Source organism: Arthroderma uncinatum, assembly GCF_011692745.1.
Source record: "Arthroderma uncinatum strain CBS 119779 chromosome Unknown scaffold1, whole genome shotgun sequence".
In the NCBI taxonomy this organism is placed as follows: Eukaryota; Fungi; Ascomycota; class Eurotiomycetes; order Onygenales; family Arthrodermataceae; genus Arthroderma; species Arthroderma uncinatum.
In genome coordinates, this window is record NW_022983863.1 from 1546525 (window position 1) to 1564798 (window position 18274).

General features: G+C 48.3%; 4 protein-coding genes across 4 annotated transcripts; all 4 read right to left on the reverse strand.

Moving 5' to 3' along the window:
- Positions 1-7344: 7344 nt before the first annotated feature.
- GIQ15_00474 (asparaginyl-tRNA synthetase) lies at positions 7345-9170 on the reverse strand (the record flags this gene model as incomplete). Its single annotated transcript, XM_033547891.1, has 3 exons — positions 7345-8553; positions 8618-8738; positions 8848-9170. 3 exons carry the CDS (start codon positions 9168-9170, stop codon positions 7345-7347), a joined length of 1653 nt encoding a protein of 550 aa, XP_033408842.1.
- Positions 9171-11303: 2133 nt separating this feature from the next.
- Positions 11304-12128, reverse strand: GIQ15_00475 (uncharacterized protein; the record flags this gene model as incomplete). Its single annotated transcript, XM_033547892.1, has 1 exon — positions 11304-12128. The coding sequence occupies one exon, from the start codon at positions 12126-12128 to the stop codon at positions 11304-11306; it is 825 nt and encodes a 274-aa protein (XP_033408843.1).
- A 563-nt stretch (positions 12129-12691) lies between these two features.
- GIQ15_00476 (cleavage and polyadenylation specificity factor subunit 2) lies at positions 12692-15825 on the reverse strand (the record flags this gene model as incomplete). Its single annotated transcript, XM_033547893.1, has 2 exons — positions 12692-15413; positions 15677-15825. The coding sequence occupies 2 exons, from the start codon at positions 15823-15825 to the stop codon at positions 12692-12694; spliced, it is 2871 nt and encodes a 956-aa protein (XP_033408844.1).
- A 545-nt stretch (positions 15826-16370) lies between these two features.
- GIQ15_00477 (DNA mismatch repair protein msh-2) lies at positions 16371-17759 on the reverse strand (the record flags this gene model as incomplete). Its single annotated transcript, XM_033547894.1, has 1 exon — positions 16371-17759. The coding sequence occupies one exon, from the start codon at positions 17757-17759 to the stop codon at positions 16371-16373; it is 1389 nt and encodes a 462-aa protein (XP_033408845.1).
- Positions 17760-18274: the final 515 nt, after the last annotated feature.

Sequence of the window (18274 nt, forward strand, 5' to 3'; positions counted from 1 at the left end):
AGAGAGCAATGAAGTGAGATGAAAAACACGACAACGACAACAAAGAGGAAGATAAAGACCTCGACGGTTAAAGCAGAGACAAGACAAAGATCCAGCTGTTACAGTTGTGTGGGCAGCGATGTATGCATGGCCGGCGCCAAAAAATTGAGAATCTGAAAATTGACGCCTGGCACGGTCGAGCAAGCATGAACTAGATCAAGCAAGCCGACGACGAGCAGCAACGGCGCCACAAGGGAGATGGAATGTCCAAGTCACACGATGCAAGCCGACTCACCTTGGATTTCCCTGTTTCCTTTGTTCCTCCGTCTCGGTCAGCGTTGGGCGGTTTGTTGTTTTCTAGCAGGCTGCAAAGTTCGCGATGCAAGGGGGGAAGGGGGACGAAGTGAGGAAATCCGGTCTGAAAAAATAAAGGACAGGATGGTGGTAGAACTAAGAATAAAATCGGGTAGGCTAAGAGTATAAGTGAGAAAAGCACCAGCCCTGAGAGGCTTTTTGCTCGGTGGATTTCTTGCGGTTCTCTAATTTTGTTTAACTTATTGACTTTGCAAAAAGCAGAGTTAAGGGAAGGAAAAAGAATAAAATAAAATAAAAAATATAAAAAAAAAAGCTGCAGCGAAAGAAGGACGAGAGATTGGACGGCAGCGATGCCACGTGAGATGCAGAGAGGAAAAAGGCCCATGGTGGGTCGTACTGTAATCGAGATACGGAGGCACAGCTATAGGGGGGAAGGGGGGTTTGATATCAGTTACTCCGTACGGAGTTGCGTTATTCAAGGCTGAAGATGGCCGCAGGTTGGAACCTAGACGAGCGCTCGTCTTCCCAGGCTCCACTGCCCAGCGCGGGTTTCGTATTTACAGCAGCAGATCTATCTCTCCGTCGCCATACCCAGCCCTTGCCCCTTCTCGCTCTCCCACACAGGTGTAACTGGACGCTTTTGCTTCTTCCTGGTTCGTGCGACCGACACCCTAGAGGGAGGGATAAGGGGGAAGAAGAAGAGAGCTTTCACGGCGGGTAGACGCTACACAGGCCTAGCACACTGGGACTAGGACATGGGCATGGCACAGGAACGTTGGGAGGACGCCACCAGTCCCGTCAGTGGAGAGATAAACAAGAGAACGAGCAAAGCAATATGCCATCGTGGCGAGGCCGTCTCGCCTGATGACACCAAGAGCTATCATGTTATACATATACGGCATAGTATAAGAAATCGCCCGTTGCAAGCTTGGAAAATGCTAAGAACTGCTCAGTCGGCAGGCTAAGCACCTGTCGTCATTGGCCAGGGCCAGGCCTCCCTCCCAAGGAGGATGCAAAAGCCACGTTGTGCTTTAGAATGTCTGGGATAAAAGGCAAAAGGTTACGCCCAAGGTTTGTGGCGGTCCCCTTACCCCCTCCTCTGTCATGCGGCTAAGCGGAATGGCTGATGGAATGGAGACGGAATGTTGGATTAAGCTTAAGCTCCAGAGGCGTCCCGAGGAGTCGCGCGCAGCAGGGAATCGGCGATTGTGCCGTGTATCCTGTATCCTGTTGCTCCCCTCGCCCCTTTTGATCCCCTTCCTTCGCCTGTTTCTCGATGAGACGGAAAAGTACGTATGTACATAAGTTATGTATAAATAATGCCTGAAAATAAAACTTATGCCGCAAAGTCAAAAAAAGACGGAAAAACCTAAAAACCTAAAATTGACTTGGCATCGAGCTTGTTATGTAATGAAGTTACACTCCAATCCTTGATCCTTTCTTTGGCGCCCAGTCCCAGGGATGGAGGGACAATAATAATCGGCCCTTGGGATGGGTCGGACGGATCAGGGGTACGCTTCCTGCGTCAAGTGTGAGCGCTGCGTTGGATGTCTCGGCGGGGAGCGTGGGATTTGCTTGTGACGCTCGTTACTCCGTGCAGTTGCTGTCGGATGGCTCGGTCGCTAACGTCATTTGCGTGGGTCGGCGCTGAGAGGGCAAACGGTAAAATCGGAATATCAAGAGCAAGATCGCCGCAATGATACCCTGGTTGGGTTACCCTTGGATGGAAGAGTACCACTTCGGGTCCAGAAAGGCCCATTGGTGCACCTCTCGGTCCAGCAATTAAGGATTTAAGAATACTAAGCATGTCCACGGACCACAGCCAAGTCTCTTAGTGCCTCTCCTGACCCTGGGCGTGGATGTATTTTCCCGTTTTACGTCGTCGACATGTGGATCAATGCATGAGCCACCGGCGATAATCTCCGCTGTCTGTTGCCATAAAAGGCAGTTTTTGCGAAATAAAAAGCCCAGTGCAGGAAAAGGAACGGTATGGCCATAAACCCGGGCGGTTGGGCGATTAGCTGGCTACTTGGCGTACTTTTACGTATGGATACAACAATAATATAAACCGCCAAGGTTATAAGCGAATCCGTGGGTCCATTGGCGGAACCTTAATTATGCTTACGAAGGTTAATTTTCATCGAACTGAATCGCTTCTGTGGGGTTGGTTCCGCTATGCGCCATATGGAGCGGGATGTCCAGTTCGAACATGTTATTAGTCGTCTTTTATCTGATTAACCATCTTATATTTACTAGCAGGGGCGGTATTTTGTGCTAAGAATTGATGTCCACGTTATGGCGGCCGCTGGTATGGAGTACGGTGGCCGGAGGATGCGGCGCCAATTTGCTTGGGAACTTCCTAAATTGTCATGTTTTTCGTTCGTTAGTGTCTACATAAATGTGGGCGCTCCTGAGTCAGCGCCATGGCTATTTTTACACAAATGATTCATAACTGCTCCATCTCGCTGAACGGGTAACGGCCGAAGGAAGATACGGGGGTATAGCGTGGTCCAACCAGCCACATTGGCAAGGAACGATTTTTAAGTGATCCTCCAGGAATACATGTTACTCCGTACTCCGTCGTACATTATCATGTACCTGTGCATATAGACTTGAGCAGCAAGTAGAAACCGCGATATCCAAGGAGCCAAGCCTGCCAAGCGGGAATGCTTTTCCCTGTGGGGTTGTTGTGGCGTTACGGCGTGTTGATTCGTTATCTATTTATTCTGGCACACCAGCGACGACTCGATTCTTATTTTGGCTGGAGTGCTGGCTGAATAACAAGCGAGGAGAAATATTAGCCGAGAATCTGCCACACTTCATAACGGCCCTTGGGGAAACATGCGGAGTAAGAAAGGGTATTTTAAGAATTTGGCAATAAATAGCTCATTTACGGATTACAACACGCCATTTACAATTTGAACTATCGCTATCTAGCGAGAAGGGTTCTGGAACCTGGAGCCCGACTAGTTGGGAGTGTGGCTGGCAGACCCCGACACATATAAGCAAGCCCCTTCTCTCCTATGGGCCTCTTGGAATTCAAGAGCAAGAGCGGCGTATATTCCGTACCCTGTACAACCCATTCCCTCACTCTATTAACCGCAACCGAGGTAGAGCACATCATCTGTGGATGATCTCTACAACAAGCTTTATGTAGCCAAAACCTAGGCTGGAGTGACCTGCCTTCACGCCCAGCTCCCACAGCACATATCATAGGCTGTCTTGCGATCTTCCTCCTCAGCTTCCGTTGTTCTCGTTATACTCTCTTCGGCGACAAAGCAAAGCGAGTTGCATGAGTTAATCGCCGTACGCCGAAATATTGTGGTCTGCAGCTACATTGGTGCTTGGTCCTCGAGACGGTGCTGGGGAGGGCTCAGGGATAAACCCCCATAATGTCGCCTTATTGTTTGTGATGGGCGGTGATATATGTACGACGAACCCATGATGATCGGTGGAAGCCGAGGGAGAGCTTATCCACGCCATGCATATATCCATTGCTGTTTGTAGAGTGGTGCATGGCGTTCGTTATTATGCCCGGATACCGCACCTGTTAAAGCTCCGGCTGCATTATGCCGAAATAAGAAGCTGACATTGCCCATTCTCGTCGAGAATATGCCATGCAGATGTTCTTGTCGACTTCCATGGCCAGGCCTAAGTTCAATAGTACGAACGAAGCAGTTGGTGATTAACTGGAATTGATGCTTGTGGAGGATAATTGTGAATTACAGGTATCATGCAGGGGTAAGTTCTAAGAGTGCGAAAAGGGTATGTACACACGCAAGAGGGTGAGCACGGATAGAGAAGTTACTCTTTTTGACGAGTAGCAAGAATACGACCGCATCATCCGGAGAACTCGGCCGAACGGCGCTGAGCCCAGTTACAACTTACTCCACGCTCCGAGGAGCGCCCGCGGCCTAAATAAAACAAACGCTATTTAAGTTGTTTGTGGACGAAGGGACAAAGGCCATCTTTAAAATCTCCAAACGCCGTGGATTATAAAAAGGGTACAAACCACAGGAGGCACATGCGCTGATTACTAGCGGTTATTTTTCTTGGCGATTATTGGCAAGTGTGGAGAATATATTGATAAATTAAGGTTATTATTAGGTTTAGTTATGCATATTTCATGCGGTATCCACACGAACCAGAAAAAAGGAAATATACACTTCAATATATATACTTCGCACTCGCCAACGAGAAAACACCAGCCTGGCGTTGGGAGAGAACCTAGCGGCCTTGCTGCTCTGTGATCGGGTCAAAGCAATACCATCGCTTCGATCCATGCACGCCGTCAGCCTGTAGCTAAAACATAAAAACCAAAACCTATTACCGCATACGTCTTTCCCTACCCGTGCTCCTTGCAGAGAGACAAGAGAGTCGATGGTTAATTTTGCATCGCGCCGGATGTTATCTCCGATCACCAAGTTTGCCTATCTTTTCTTACCACATCCACCTTGGCAACCCACAACTTTAAAAACGTGTAATTTTCGCATGCCTAATATAACTGCGCCCGCATGACACGGGGTTCATTTGCTTGATATTACGATATCTCCTCGTTACTTGTTATCGTAAGGTTAATCGCCCAATTAGCAAGCTTCAGCGAGGTCGACTGTGGGTTAGTACATTGCGCTCATGTCATCAAACGAGTACAACCCAACCAGCATCCGGATAGAAGAACAACAATAAAAGCAAGTGGCTTGATGCATGGAGCACTCCATACATATTAAATCGATATGTTAACGTCACCCAGCGACGCAATAAGGCTTAATTAAAAATTCACCCCCATGAAAAGAAACCATGATGGCTTTTTCCTCGTGTTCGGACATTTTTCTTCGAGTAATAATACATCACACAAGCTGTATGATGCGCTCCCGCCCCCACTTCCCCTATCACATATTGACTAGAAGCATGACACTATCTGCTGCTGGTTACTCACATAATTACTCGTCAAGGATAAGTACCTGGCAGATCGACGTCGGGATTCGCTGAGATCAACTGAGCAGGCTTCAAAACAGGACACCCGGCCTGCCAATCCTCCAGAGAGAGCACAGGCCGACAGGGCTCAGGCATGTTCTCGAATACGCCACCTTGCTAACCAAGGTGGCACTACTCTAATAAATGCTTGCATGGGCGGTAATATAGTACGCGACTTTTCGGTATCTACCCAAATCCCGACGCTCGTGTGGATATGGGTTAGCGTGAAATCCCGATTCAAAATAGAGAGCAATCCCTGGCTTCCGGAGAGCCACTCCATATGGTCGGGTCGTGAAAACTGGGCCAAGAGCCCGTTTGAACTAATGTGACCTTCCAGAAATGCCATAACGACAAACGCCTCCCCTTTCCAATGGTCCGATGCAGGGTGGTTTCGTTTTCGCTAAATGGATGGAGTAGGGAGCCGCCAATGAGACCACCAACGTATACGGAGTATATGTTATCTGTAGGTAAGTCGCATCTGTCGTTAGTAATTACTGCTTCCTTCCGCATTTCACAATACTCCGGGCGCGCCTGGGTGTATGCATTTCCATGGGCGAATTTTAATCAGGTCAGCGGAAGCTAAAAGGACGGGCCGTGAGATGCCACCCGACTCTCAGCATCGCGGGTGTCATGGGTGGTGTCGTTGGCTGAGCCAATTCTCTGGCTGGTTCAGCTCCCACCTCGTAAGGTACCGCTGGAGTGGTCGACCGCATACCCGCTGAGCTTGATTGACATCCCGCTGCTGTGCGAAAACGATGGCAGAAAGGTACGTTACGTTGAACCTTGCATCGCATCGCGAGGAAAAGCATGTTTGCGATAATCTCGCATAAACCGTATGCAATTAGGAAAGCGTGTTTCCTTAAGAGGCGAGCCAGCTACTACGTAACCGACGACGACGACGACGACGACGCCGACACGTGTATGTAGTTATCGCGGGGTGGAGGGGAATATATCTTGCTCGCATGACTTGACTGCGAAGAGAGAGGATGCTAATAATAAATATATGGTTATACGATGCAAACGGGGATGCCGTAGTTTGCTTCTTTTCTTGTCCCTAGAATAGCCACGCGGAGGAGTCAGGCAATGCCATTGACCCAGTATCCTTGCCTCACAGTGCAGGAGCAAAATATCGGATACGAGCTGCGATTGTTATTTTCTGATCGTTCGCTGAACGTTTTGCGGGGTAACTCTTTCTCTCTAGCGTCGCCCTGGCCATGGTGATGGGCAGCTGTCATCTACCCGGTCGTGGAGTATCGAGTAGGTGCCATGGCCGGACGGATGGTACGGAGTAGCAGGAAAACCTTTCATCGCACGCCAAAAAACCAAGTGGTGCTTTCGTACGCCCGGCTTTCGCAGGATAATTTATAATTTTCGCCTCGGGTTGCATGCAGACGGCAGAGAATGGACGGGCTGGCTGTTCTTCATTCCGCTTCTGGAGATATGTGTAAAAGAAGGTTCCCTAGGTGGTTGGAATAGGAACATGGCCGTGGGGGGGCTGACGTTTGGATCGCAAGGGATGCGTACATCAAATCGATGGGTGCCATAGGTGGGAATACTTGGGACAGAAAGCAATCCTCCCCTTCGTTTCATTTTGTCCTGCGATATGGCGCCAAGAATCCAAGATCTTGTCGTTTTCTTGTTCATTGTTAAAAAAGCAAAAGCCGTGAGATGTGTGTGGGTGAGGTACTTTGCCTGGGATTTTTTAAGGAAACACGCCCTTTGCTTTTTGGTCTCCGTTTTGCAACCACACTTCGTACAGTGTAAGCAATCCAAGGATGCACTTAAGCTTAATTCCGACCTATCATATAATAGACACGAGATGCAAGGGATGGAGGCGGAAGAACCGATGTTTTGTCTCACCCCGAACGAGACAGAGGGGCAAGATGACGTGCAGACTACGACAGGTTAGTAGGCATCAAGGATGTCCAGAGACAGAGTCCAACGAGATAAAACACGAATAGACAATTGCGGGTCAGCCAAAAAAACATGAATCTATTGTGTACAGCTCGCCATCTATATATATCGTACAGGATATATCGTACAGGTTATGTGGGGAATACCAAGACGTGCAATCGTTTAGCAATCCGCTCTTCCAAAATGCCTAGGGAATGGCACAAGGTCTCTTAGACTGGATACGCCAGCCAAATATCCGATGAAGCGATCAAAGCCAAGTCCAAATCCGCCATGTGGTACGGTCCCCCACCTTCGTAGGTCCGCGTACCACTGAGTAGAGCCCAACTCCTCGTTAGCGAGGAGATGCGGATAGGTCACCTTGGCATCAACGCGAAGAGATGAATCAGGCGTCGGATCTCGCAGTTTTAGCAACCCGTGGTCGCGCATGTTTTGGATGAGCGGTGAAAGTCTATGCTCACGTAGTGATCCGCCAACAACTTCACATATCTCGGGTAAAAGGAGGTCAAAGCATGCGACTGTCTCTTTGTTTTCGCTGGACGGGGTGTTAGAAGGCGCCATATAGAATGGTTTGACAGCCTTGGGATAATCTGTGACAAAGACAGGGAAGCCTTTTCCAATTGTGTCCACAAGAAACTTTTCATGTTCTAACTGAAGGCCACCAGTCCAGGACGGAGAGAATTCAAATTTTGCTTGACCGGCAGCGACGGCATCCTGGAGATGGTCAATAGCTTTGGAGTAGGTAATGCGAGGCCAACTGGGACCTTCCATCAAAGCCTTCCACCTTTTTTCAAGGTCCGCATGGATAGTATCCTTTGTAGGATCATCGGTTTCTCGAAAGCCAAAGAGTTCCTGGGCTACCGGGGTGTTATAAACCCTCTGCGTCATATTCCTGATAAGGGTTTCCACAAAGCCAGTGAGCGATTCCAGGGAGTCCAGATAGCTCATTTCCACTTCAAGCATATAGAACTCGCTCAAATGACGTGGCGTATCGCTCTTCTCCGCCCTGAAGGTAGGAGAGAGTGTCCATACATTGCCTAACTCTGCCGCATAGGCTTCGAGATGTAATTGCGAAGAAACGGTAAGGTACTTAGGCGACCTAAAAAAGTCAACCGTCTCTCCGGCTTCGGTAACAGCGTCACGCGGCTTAAGTGTGAACACCTCTCCTGCTCCTTCACAGTCTGATGATGTTACTAGCGGTGGCTGAACTTGAACGAAGTTACGGTTATGATGCGAACGGAACTCTTGGGTCGCTTGGTATATAAACTCAGACCTTAGGCGCGATAGAAGGGAGTTGAAAGGCGTGCGTAGGCGTAGGTGTGGTAGCTGTCGAAGAAAATCTGGGGTATGGAATTTTTTCTGTATAGGATATGTCTGTATTTTGAAAAGTGGAGGTCAGTTAGAGGTCACAGCCATTTTTGAACAGAGTAGAACTAACTGCAGGATCAGCTTCTCCCACTATGTTAATTTCCGTCGCCTGAAGCTCGTGAGACTGCTGTTTACCTGGGGGGCATGGTTGCCATATCCCCGAAATTTCAACTGCAGCGCCCTGAGTTAAGCTAGATAGCCAAAAGTCCTAACCGTCAATCATTTCCACCAATCCATTCTAAGCTGCCATAGCAGGATAATAGCTGATAGGTATTTCATATATTGAGACTCGAGACGTACTTGGTTGCTTGCTCTGGTGTCAAGACTACTTGGATCGACTGCAGAGACGACCCGTCGGATATATGGGCGAATGCAAAGCGTTTCTGCTTCCTTAGGAACCTGACATGGCCCTGCACACGCACTTTTTTGTTATCTAGCGGGCCTGGTCCCGCGGTTGTCTTCGATTGCTCAAATATCTGCGCGCATCGGAGGGTTATAGGGCTCGCTTGCTGGCCATTGAGTCGCGCAGGGGACGTAAAGAGGTATCTTCGGTACAGACCAGTGGCCTGCTTGCCCACTGATACCACCCGGACGGGTCGTATCCTGCCAGAAATCGGGCCCATTGGTTTCTATATCCTAACAGGGGAGCTCGAGAGCTCGACGAAGAAAGAAAGATACGTGAAGAGCATCAAATCTTGGCAGTCACGGATATCATCCAGTCACATGACACGCCTTCACTTCTAGCACCCTTAGTTATTTTGAGCAGAGACAGACTGTAGAAAAAGAGAAAAGACGACGCCTAGACGATACTTTATGGATAGCTAGTTGTTGTTAATGCTGTATATTAAAAATATAAAAATAAAAAAAGAAATGGGCCCGAGCCGCGATTCGAACGCGGGACCTCTCGCATACAAGTACTTAGGGTTAAGGCCCTAAGCGAGAATCATAGCCAACTAGACCACCCGGGCGGATTTGTTAGGAGCCAGGAGGCCGACATCCATCACAGTCTTTGGCTTCCCCGGTTTACCGATATGGGTAACCATACCTTAACTACCTAGATACCTAGATACCTTGATACCACGAACAACGGACTGAATCGAATATCAAAGCGCATACTCCGACTTCCCAATGTCTTGCCCTATTGAACGTTTGCCTTATGAAATAGGACGCTTGATATTAACGGAGATCCCGGATCTCAGGTCTCTTTATTCCTTAATTCGTGCTTCCCCTGGCTTTCTTCACGTATTCCAAGACGACAGAGCCAGGATCCTTTCCCGTGTCAAATGGAATCGAATCAGCCCTTTTCTCGACCTTGCGATGGATGCTTACGAGCAACGTATACGCAGGACTGATGAAGGTAGTGCTGAGTTTGACTTTGCGGATGATAGTCCCCTTGGTGACATGGAGAAATATCGAGGTCCAACCGTCAAATTTGCGAAATCATTTCGTAATGGACCTACCCCAGAGAGAACTGTCATTTCACCATCCGCCTGGAAAGAGCTTCTTGAATTTCACGATACCGTTGAATATTTCATCTATGACTTTGCTCGCAGCCGGCTTAATATCCTCGAGGAACATGTCCCAACGGGAGATAAGTGCAATAATTCCCGTACTTCAGATGGCACATCCCTCGGCGGCGCTGCCTCCAAGGCTAACCGCATTCCCGATATCTCACAAACAGAGTATGCTCGCCTTGCAAGAGCATTATCTTCTCGAACTCCACGGTCATATTTTCTATACCATAGACACTGACGAGTTCGATGTCGAATTTACCGAGGACGAACAATCATACCTCTTTTTTGCACGTTTAAGAGACTGGGAACTAGAGGAGTTTCTTTGCATACGGGACTATTTTGTAGAGCGGCTCAAGGAATTTTTGAAACGGGCCGAGGATGACTACATGGAATTATACCTGGCGTCTAAACCGTACCTAATTGAGGTGGATGGGGCGTCCTCTAGCGTACGAGGATCCAAGAACAGGTCTGGCTAAAGCAGGGATTAATACCCAGTGAACCAGAAAGATACAACTCTTTCCCAAGGCCCCAGTGGGATTTTGAGGTAAAACGGGAACAGGTTTTTTGGGGAGACGAGGCAATCCGCCTATGATTGCATGATGGGTTTTCACTGCAAGCTTTCATTATTTGACAGGAAAAAAGTAATATAAGAGGCAAAATCGAACAAATGATACCAAGGCCTAAGAATCTTGAAATTTATATATATCGTCGATGTTTGCATAACAAGCTTATATAAAGGCAGTTTCCCTGTTGATACGGGTTCTGACTCGGCCACCAAGGGTTAACTTAATACTAGATAGGGGGGGTTGAGTGCGGCAGAGGTACGTTTAGTAGATTTGGAGATAAATTAAAACATCGATACTTCTTCTTACTTCCAAAAAGATTATATTATAGTAAATAAGCACCTGCCAAAGACCTGTTTAACTAGAAATTTCCAATCTGACCGCTAACGCAAACAAAGAAACGTAAAACAAATAGTTAAATGGGAAAATTCTAAAAAATAAGGTATGATCAAAAACTAAAGATGGAAATAGTAGATCATGCGCCACCTAATGGTCATTGTGGAACGGAAGCAGCATTGCAAAAAAGTGGCAATTTAGGTGATGGAGAGATGAAATTCCATGTAACTAGTCTAGCTTCTTCGATGCACCAAGCGTATCTATCGGCTGTGCATGCTAGATCCGCTATATACCCTTCCCTCAACAAGTACGACCCCTCGAATGTATACCGCCGGTCCTCGAATTACCCAAGGGTGATGCTGATGGTTATCCAGACAGGTGGCGCGGCAGTTCCGCGCTGATCTGTCCAACCAACAGCAGCAAGGGTCTGGGAGACACGGCGCTTCATATTCTCATCACCGCCACGGGCGCCTCCGACCCAGAATTCTGAACCCTTTAGCCATGAACCGTCGCCAACCTCAAGACACTCAGTAATTCCCTGAGCTGTGGCCTTGCGGCCATCAGGCCCATGTGTAGGACAGAGCTGGTCTATTAGCTCTGAAACAGTCATCGTTGGGGGCACACGGTAGGATCTCCATTGAAATGTGCCCCCGGGATTATTCCAAGGGGCCGCAAACGCTTCGATTATGTGTATTGTCGTATGCTTTTGAGGGAAAATATATCCCTGTCCATTTGGAAGGACCAAGGGTCGGTTACTACTGGGGGGGAACGCACCAGCAGGTAGATGACGGCCCTGATGTCGTTCAGTTGGTGGTTGATCCGATGGCCGAGATGGAGGCTGAGCTGGGGGAGGGCCTGGCGCTGGAGCCATAGCCGGAGCCGTTGGCTGGGGGATATGCGCTGTGAAGGTTTGCTGCACGATGACCTGATTCGTTAGTTGTTGATAGTAACCTGGCCATGGGGGCTGCTGTCCATTTTCGAAAGCACCAACCTGTCCCACGGGGCTATGCGTAGCTGGATTTGGAGCCGGAGGGGCGGGCTGGTCCTGGGGAGAGACGGAGAATCCTGTGTAGGGATATATGGGGAAGGCTTGTAGGTATGCGAAATCCTGGGGAGGAATACCTCCAAGAGGTGGACCATCAAGGCTGATATATCTCATCTCCGCCATGGTGTGAAAGGGGTATGTTTGGAATTTTCTTGAAGATGTTTGGGTAGATGTATAGTTGCCAGTATCAAAGGGAGAAATGGTAGCTCCAAAAAAGTACAATTTATACAGCAAGGGAATTGTATTTGGTTAAAAAAAAAAATATGCAAGAAGGGAATAGCAAAGAAAAACATTCGAGGGGTGACGGGAATAGATGCTTGGATTTATATCCCTCCCCTCTTCCTTCTTTGAAGAATTCCCATCGGCTATGCTTCACATATCATACACAGTAACCATGGAGATTGCCTGGTGAATAGAACCTTGAGACGGTAAGGCATATCAAACATGTCACTACAAAGCCATCCCACAGAATGTGTGACAAACTCCACATAACTGGGGAAAATGCTGAAAAGCAAAATAAATAAATAACTGGCGAGAAGCTCGATGGTAGTGAAGGGTGCTAAACTGGTGGACATTCCACATTATCACAGCAACCAAGATATGGAAACGAAAGAGACCAAACTTGGACTGCCGCTCTCTTGTAACGTGGCTTAAAAAGAAGTAAGAAATTATGGATTTCATTGAGTTCAACTGCTATGCCCAGAAACAACGGCGAGGCTCTCATATATCTTTTGCTTCACCGCGAGGAAGCTTCCGGTGCCGTGTCTCATAGTGGTTGGGTTGTTCGGTGATGGTCGGGCTGCGCCTTCAACTTCTATCTTGCCAGCACCCGCTTTCCTCACGGCAATAAAGCCATCAACAAGCAATGTGCCTTCACCCCTGAACTCTGCGGAATGCCCAGAGGACTGCATAAGTTTGCGAAGATCAGATAGCCGGAGGTCGCCAACATGCAGCGGCTTTGTCACTGATCTCGTCGCTGCAACAAGGCTAGCAGGTAGTATGTCGAGGACTGGAATCTTTTCATTTTTGATAAGAGACTGATTAGCTTGACTCTCCACAGGCCCAGTTGCCTTCCATGCTTCTCCTTTGCCCTTGTTTTTAGACTGTTCTAGCACCTCTTCTTGTAATGATATGGCTTGCGACGACTGTAGGTTTCCCACGAGTGCAACAACGCCTAGGTTACTGACATTCTGCCACATTAATCGTCGAACTAATGGCCGGCTTAGTCTAACCATCCAAGCATTCGTGTCAACACTAGCATCGACCGTGTCTCCTATTGAAGGGGTGAATACATCGACGCCACGTTTCGTCGTCGACGTAGTGCTGGCTCCCCGTGTAGCAGAAAGTAGGTTCCTGCACTCCGCGGCAAGTGCCAGGGTTTCTTCCTTTGTTCCCCTTATCAAAATCAAGTTGCGGGGCTGGATAAGGGGAATTAACATCTCCAAACTTCGTTTATCATGCAAACCGGCGAAATCCACAAATGCTAGTCGTGCATTCAATGCGAGCGAAGAGTGTACAATGGTTGCCTTTGAGGGTCCCTCAGTAAGAGTCTGGCTTTCGGCATCTTCCTCTGAGGCTTCGGCATTCTCAGCATCGCTGTTGACGAGTCCATTAGGTGGAGATAGCTCATTGCTAGGTATGTTGTCGTCGGAAGGTTGCGATAGCTGGCGTCGTTTGTTGGACCCCTGGTTCCCGCCAGAGCCAGCCTTGTCCCAGCGTCGCTTTTGGCCAGGTGTCGATTGGATATTCCCGGAAGGCCCACGCGGGTCTTGGACTTGCGCTTCTTCGCGCTCTTCTGCCCTTAGATATTCCTCTGGTCGGATGAACTCTCCATATTGGTCGCCTCTTTTCTTAGATGCCACATAGGGGAACATTCTTTCCCGGCCCTTCTTCCCACGGACATCATAATCATGCACTCCTCTTTTGCGTAGAAGAATATTCACACCTAGGTCGGCATCGCTGAGGCCCATTTTGCGCTTGTTGGAATGGGGAAGTGAGACGGAAAAGTTAAGTACTTTCCCTTGTTGCTCGGATTCGGAATCTTCGGATTCAGATGAGCTGGAGGCATCGTCCATAGCGTCGGCGGCATTCTCTAACGTGGTATTACCCCTGACTTGGGCAGTGTTTTGCAGCTGATTCTGTGTTGCTAAGTATTGCTGGTAAATGAGAAGCTCGTCAGAGTCTAGCGACGACCTCTGCACTTCGGTGAGAGTTAACGCCTTTCCGCCGCTGTGAACCTGCTCCAGGAGCTCTCCACTTGCGGATTTTTCAAGAGCAACGCCGTCTTTTCGTTCCTCGTAGAGTTTCCAAATCTTACAGCCTAGGATATTTCCATAGCTGTTGCTAGAACCACCTTGCTCTTCAGTAGAGAAATTTAGCGGCTCCGTCATGATGATTAAATTATCAGAACTTTCAGCAATGTGCTTAAGGACATGCTTCGAAAGGCCCCATTCTAGCGAAGTATCAGGCGAAAGAATTACTTTGGGCCCCTTGGATTCAAGAATGCTGTCAAGCTTAGCTTTATGCTCCACGAGATTCAGATGTTTAAACGTAAACGGCCCAAGGCTTTTCTGGCCAGCTGCAGATTTCTGACTCTGTGTATTTTTTGACTGTTGATTTGCGGTTCCTCCCGCTTTACCAGTGGCACCAACTTCGACACCGTCACCACCCTCAAACTCCCTGACAATGTTCTCGTCCATCCATTCCAGCATACTTCGTGCCAGTCTCATGGTGCCATGCGCCTTTTTCCCGGCCAAATATAGAGGTGTATTCTTAAGGGGCTCGTCTGAATTCCCGGTATCAGAGGCCTCTCGCCATGCATGTTCTAGCACATATGCAATTTCCAGAACTCGTGCACTACTATCAGTAGGCAGAAGCACAGTGCCTCCTTTCGCAACACAACTCCGAATCATGTCAAGAAGTAGTCCGTCTCGTTTCTTCCTTCCTCCAGCAAGAGTGAGTTTGTCTCCTCCACTCGCACTGCAGATAAGCGCTGTTGGTTTCCGAAGCTGTTCAATAACTTCTGTCCCGCTTCCGCCAGAACTTCCAAACCAGGCCGCACCGGCGATGACGTTTTCTCTTGCTTGACTCCAGTCGACGGCGTAGACGATTGATTCCATTCCATGTTGAATGTGCCATATCGTTCCACCCACAGTGTGGCCAGCATTGTAGGCGGTTATAGTAAGGCCATTTAGTGGCGGAGAGAAGGGAGACGGCAATGGCTGAAGAGGTTGGGAGTATTTTAAAGGATGTATGAGGGAAAAGTATCGTGCGATGTCTTCGTTCGAGGGAGATGGTAGGAGAATGCGGCATGATCCAGTATTTTCGTGTTCCGGATGGTCTTGGGAAGTAGCACTTGACGAAGGGATCGCAAGGCCAGAGCTTGATTCAGATGCTGTAACGGAAGTGCTGGGCAAAAAGGTGGCAGCTAACGGAGCTGAGGCATAGAGATTTTGTAGAAACGTCCTGCCAAATGCTATAACTGGGCTGGTAGCGTATATAGGTATTTGCGTAAACAGAGGATATGTCCTGCAACAGTGCGCAAAGGCTCCAAGATGAGATGGCGTTGCATGAGTTAGGAGAATGAGGGAAAGGGTCGGAATATGTCTAGTTTTAAGAGACAACGAGGTCAGCATTAAGAATACCCATCAGCCGAGAATATAGAGACAAACCTCTCCAGCTCCTTGAGCGCAGATGTGTCAAACGTCTCATCCCATCCAACGTCGACTAATATCTTCACACCACCGTCTAGTTCAAGAATGGACTGAGAAGCTTTGGAGCTCGAGGATTGCGCCCCAAGCAAAGGCGTGAAGGTAAACATGGCAAGGCAACCAACGAGATAACTAGCTGAGAAGCAGTGCGAGTTGTATGATCAAAATATGGGCGACCTGAGGGCTCAGCTAGCTGCGAGATACCGTCGCGCGTTCGTCAACGACTAGACCAAGGACAACGACAGGAGGAGTGGGAGAAGAGTTGCTTTCAGCATGCTGATTGGAAGCATAGAGCCCCGACGTAGCCAGCGTATCTCGTGCTTCGGGTCAATGCCTTGGACCTGGCCGTTGATATTCTCCGCTGTAACTCGCTTTCTTCACTTTATGTTTTTGATAACAAAGCTATATCCGTGAAAGCCAAAAGTTGGGCCTTGTTTGTCCTGTTTGCATTTACAGCTGGGTTTACTTCGCTCATATTAACATAGAGAGTATGATACAGTTAATATTGGATTCATGATATATATATATATATAACAGTTAATTCTACAGGGTATCCAATGCTCAAGATGCATATCCAGCAAAAAAGAATGAAAACAGGACGCTAAAAGGCCAATCGCAGATGTACAGGTATACAAACTCCAGCAATGCGCAACAACTAAAACTTCAGGTTCATGGACTCGTTTTTTATTTCGGCTGGTGAAGGACGTCGATCGGACCTTAGGACAACGGACTTCATCTGGCTCGTCGTGACTATCGTAACCCACTCCTTTGCCACGCTGGATTGACCGAGGATGTCTATGCATGTCTCAATCTCTTGCCTTGATGCAGGAGTTCGCATTGAATCTTCGATCTTCTGGGTGATTAGATCCATGGTATATGACTTCCGCAGTGACGCAGAAGTACCCGTTATGTCATCGACCTTGGAGCCTGGGAGTGACAGCAAAAGGAGAACACTGATGACTTCCGGCATTCGACTGACGGCAGTCCTTTTGAGCATAACCTCCTTTGAAGGAGGCGGAGGAAGTTTTGATTGGTGCAGCGCCTTCACCTTCATGCGCTCTAAAAGGCCGTTTCGACGGTTACTCGTTGAGACCGAATCTTTCAACAGGGCTGGTTTCTTCGCATATGGCTCACGGGTTAAAATTGGCTTCGATTTGATAACCCCGAAAAGCTGGTCGATGGTCCTTTGGCCTCCACTCCCAACCGGTTTAATGGATCCTTTGGATGGGTGTATTGGTGCGAGAGGGATGTTTTCAAGTAGGTTTCGGCTTGATTCCTCGTCGCCCTCCTTTTTGACGTTCGAATCCCAGTAGTATTCCAGATTCGCCAAAAACTCTGCTTTCAGCTCGGTGTCCTTCAAGGGTGACGTGCTGGTTGGTGCGCCTGAAGTTGAATGTTCCAGCTTCTCCAAAAACGTATTCGTTCCATAGCTGGTGAGCTTGAATTCGGTGAGTGGTCGCGATGGAGCAGATTTTGTGGACGATGACGGTCGACGAATTCCTTGGACATGCAGTATCCTTCGAACGTCCTGAGGAGCAACTTTTCGCTTCTTCCATATTCGCTCTGTGCTCTGAATGAGTTCTCGAAGGTTTGCGGGAGCGAGAGCCCCGTTGTGAGCAAAATGCAGAGACAGGGCGCCTAGGAAAGCAGAATTGAGATCGATTAGGTCGGAGAATTCGGTAGGTCTTTGGGAAGAGGAATCGCCGGAGTCAGATGAGGCAGACGATTCCGCGGCAATCTGCTTGGAAGTATCATTGGATGGAGATGCTGTAATAATATTTTCCTGCTGCAGCGTCGACGTATCTTCGGTCTTGCTCCTTTTTGCAGGCTTTTCGTCCTCGACGGAAGGGCAAACCTGTACTGGGTCGCTGTCTCTCTCGTCCGACTCCTCGAGCTTTCGCTTTAAAGAAAGTGTGTCCTTCGTGGAAACCGTTCGTGCCCCGGCTTTGCCTACCCGCGTGAAGGCTGCAATGCCAGGCTGTTTTGCAGGAAGGCGAGCTGTGGAAGAGCGAGTCGTCGCCGCCCTTCGAGTCTTTACCGCCATGTTGCCTTCTGTTTATATTAGTCTGTTTTTATGATAGAAGGTAAGTATACTTGAAGTATATGTGGAAATGTGTGGTATGTGGCCCTGTTCGCAAATTATGCGGCAAAGGCCCTTTTAACAGAAAAGTTGCTCCTTGTTCATCGCGAACTTCTGCAAAGCGCGAAATTCAATTAACGCGACAAAAACAAACGCGTCGTTCGTAAATCTTACGTAATCTCGTGTCTTTCCGAGCAAACAGAAAACACATTTGGGCAACTTTCATGATTGTCATTTAACACCTTGCTACTTATGTACGATAGGTGAAGTAGCTGCCTGAGCATTATACATGCTATTTTAAAGTACTGTCAATTTTACCCGGCTGTTCCGGGCCACCAAAATCTGGAATGGGAAGCAAGACCGTTACTCGGGTACAAGGCATATGCAAGAAGCTGAAGGCTGTCAAGTGGGAATATTATGGATGAATATGACATTCGGATACAGCAAGATAAAAACGTCCTGTTTTCCATACACCTGGT